Source organism: Lasiosphaeria miniovina (genome assembly GCF_030549165.1).
Source record: "Lasiosphaeria miniovina strain SMH2392-1A chromosome Unknown B0T26scaffold_8, whole genome shotgun sequence".
NCBI lineage: Eukaryota > Fungi > Ascomycota > Sordariomycetes > Sordariales > Lasiosphaeriaceae > Lasiosphaeria > Lasiosphaeria miniovina.
In genome coordinates this window covers 1,367,186-1,368,538 of record NW_026848227.1, presented here as the reverse complement: position 1 = coordinate 1,368,538, position 1,353 = coordinate 1,367,186, and the positions used below count along the sequence as shown (strand labels likewise).

Genomic DNA, 1,353 nt, shown 5'->3' with positions numbered 1-1,353 from the left:
ACAAAACCGTCCACAAACCCCTTGATAAACTAATTAACCCCTTATCTAGAAGCTCAAATATAAAGGCAGCTAGAGAAGGAGCTAATAAGGTATAATGCGGATAATAAAGAAGAGGCAGTCTATTCGTACGGTAGGAAGCGTCTTTTTGTACAGTAGGGTACAAAAAGTGACATGCGCGCCAAGCCGCCAAGCCACTAGCCCAGCCAAAAGTCGGATTTTTACACCTTAAAAAGACTAGTTAAATAGATTGAACGCTTCTTCGGATGGCTTGCCCGGCACCCTGCGCCCGGCACCCTACGCCCGGGCCACTTTTTTACCTACAGTTGAAGCCATCGCCAAATCCACCACCTGCGCCCGGCACCCTGCGCCCGGGCCACTCAGGCCAAATTTTACCTACAATTAAGAGCATCCGCCAATTCCACCAAAACCTTCCACCTTCAACAACCACAACACCACAACACCACAATACCGTCAATTGAGCTATACCAACAATAACGCGATTTTATGGCCGCGTAAGTAGGTGCGCAGCTTCATTTTGCATCTACAAGACTAACAAGCGATAGAAATGGCCGCGCGCGCGCCTTCGCCCGGCGAAAATGATGATGCGCACCCCGCGCCCGCACCGGTGCCTCTCTCAATGCCTCCGCCAGACCACAAGCTTTTTACCCACAAATACGACTTTCTCGTTGACTTGATGGATGACTTGGAAGAATGGTCCGCTTCAGCGCTCTTTTGCGTACGAAAGCTTCGTGCGTCGAACAAGATCAAGGACTTCGGGCATTCCTGCGTTGAGATTTCCTGCCAGAGAGGCAAGATTCGACTTAGCGAGGCAACCACACAAAAGAGTCAACAGAGGACTATAAAGTGCGACTGTCTTCTCAAGCTTGTGGCTAAGGCGCTCGCGAAAGACAAGCGTAAATGGACCCTACACATCGTCAACAGCACACATAACCACCCGCCCGCCGAGTCCCGTGCCAATTTGGTCGGTAAATTCCTCCCTAAGCACAAGGCTTTTGTGGCGACCTATTCCGACAGGCCCGCGATCTCGAATCGGGAGATCGCTAGGGATTTGCGCACCAAGTTCCCCGGCTTCGTCTTCAACCGTAGGCAACTTCGAAACCTTCGATATACGCAGCGACAAGAGACCCTTGACGGGCACACACCGTTCCAGGCCACGATGAAGTTACTTGACGATAAAAAGATCAAGTATGATGTGCTTTGGTCCGCCGGGAACGACAAGAAGCCAGAGGGTCTTTTTTGGACTACTGAGTGGTGCGAGGAGCAGTGGAAGCTTCATCCTTGGGTGCAGATGTACGACAATACGTACAAAACCAACAACAAAGGACTGGCATT

General features: G+C 50.8%; 1 protein-coding gene across 1 annotated transcript; it reads left to right on the top strand.

Annotated features, from left to right (window-relative positions):
- Positions 1-565: 565 nt before the first annotated feature.
- B0T26DRAFT_681002 (uncharacterized protein) lies at positions 566-1,152 on the top strand (the record flags this gene model as incomplete). The annotated part of the gene is made up of 2 exons (XM_060440585.1): positions 566-1,103; positions 1,136-1,152. 2 exons carry the CDS (start codon positions 566-568, stop codon positions 1,150-1,152), a joined length of 555 nt encoding a protein of 184 aa, XP_060290163.1.
- Positions 1,153-1,353: the final 201 nt, after the last annotated feature.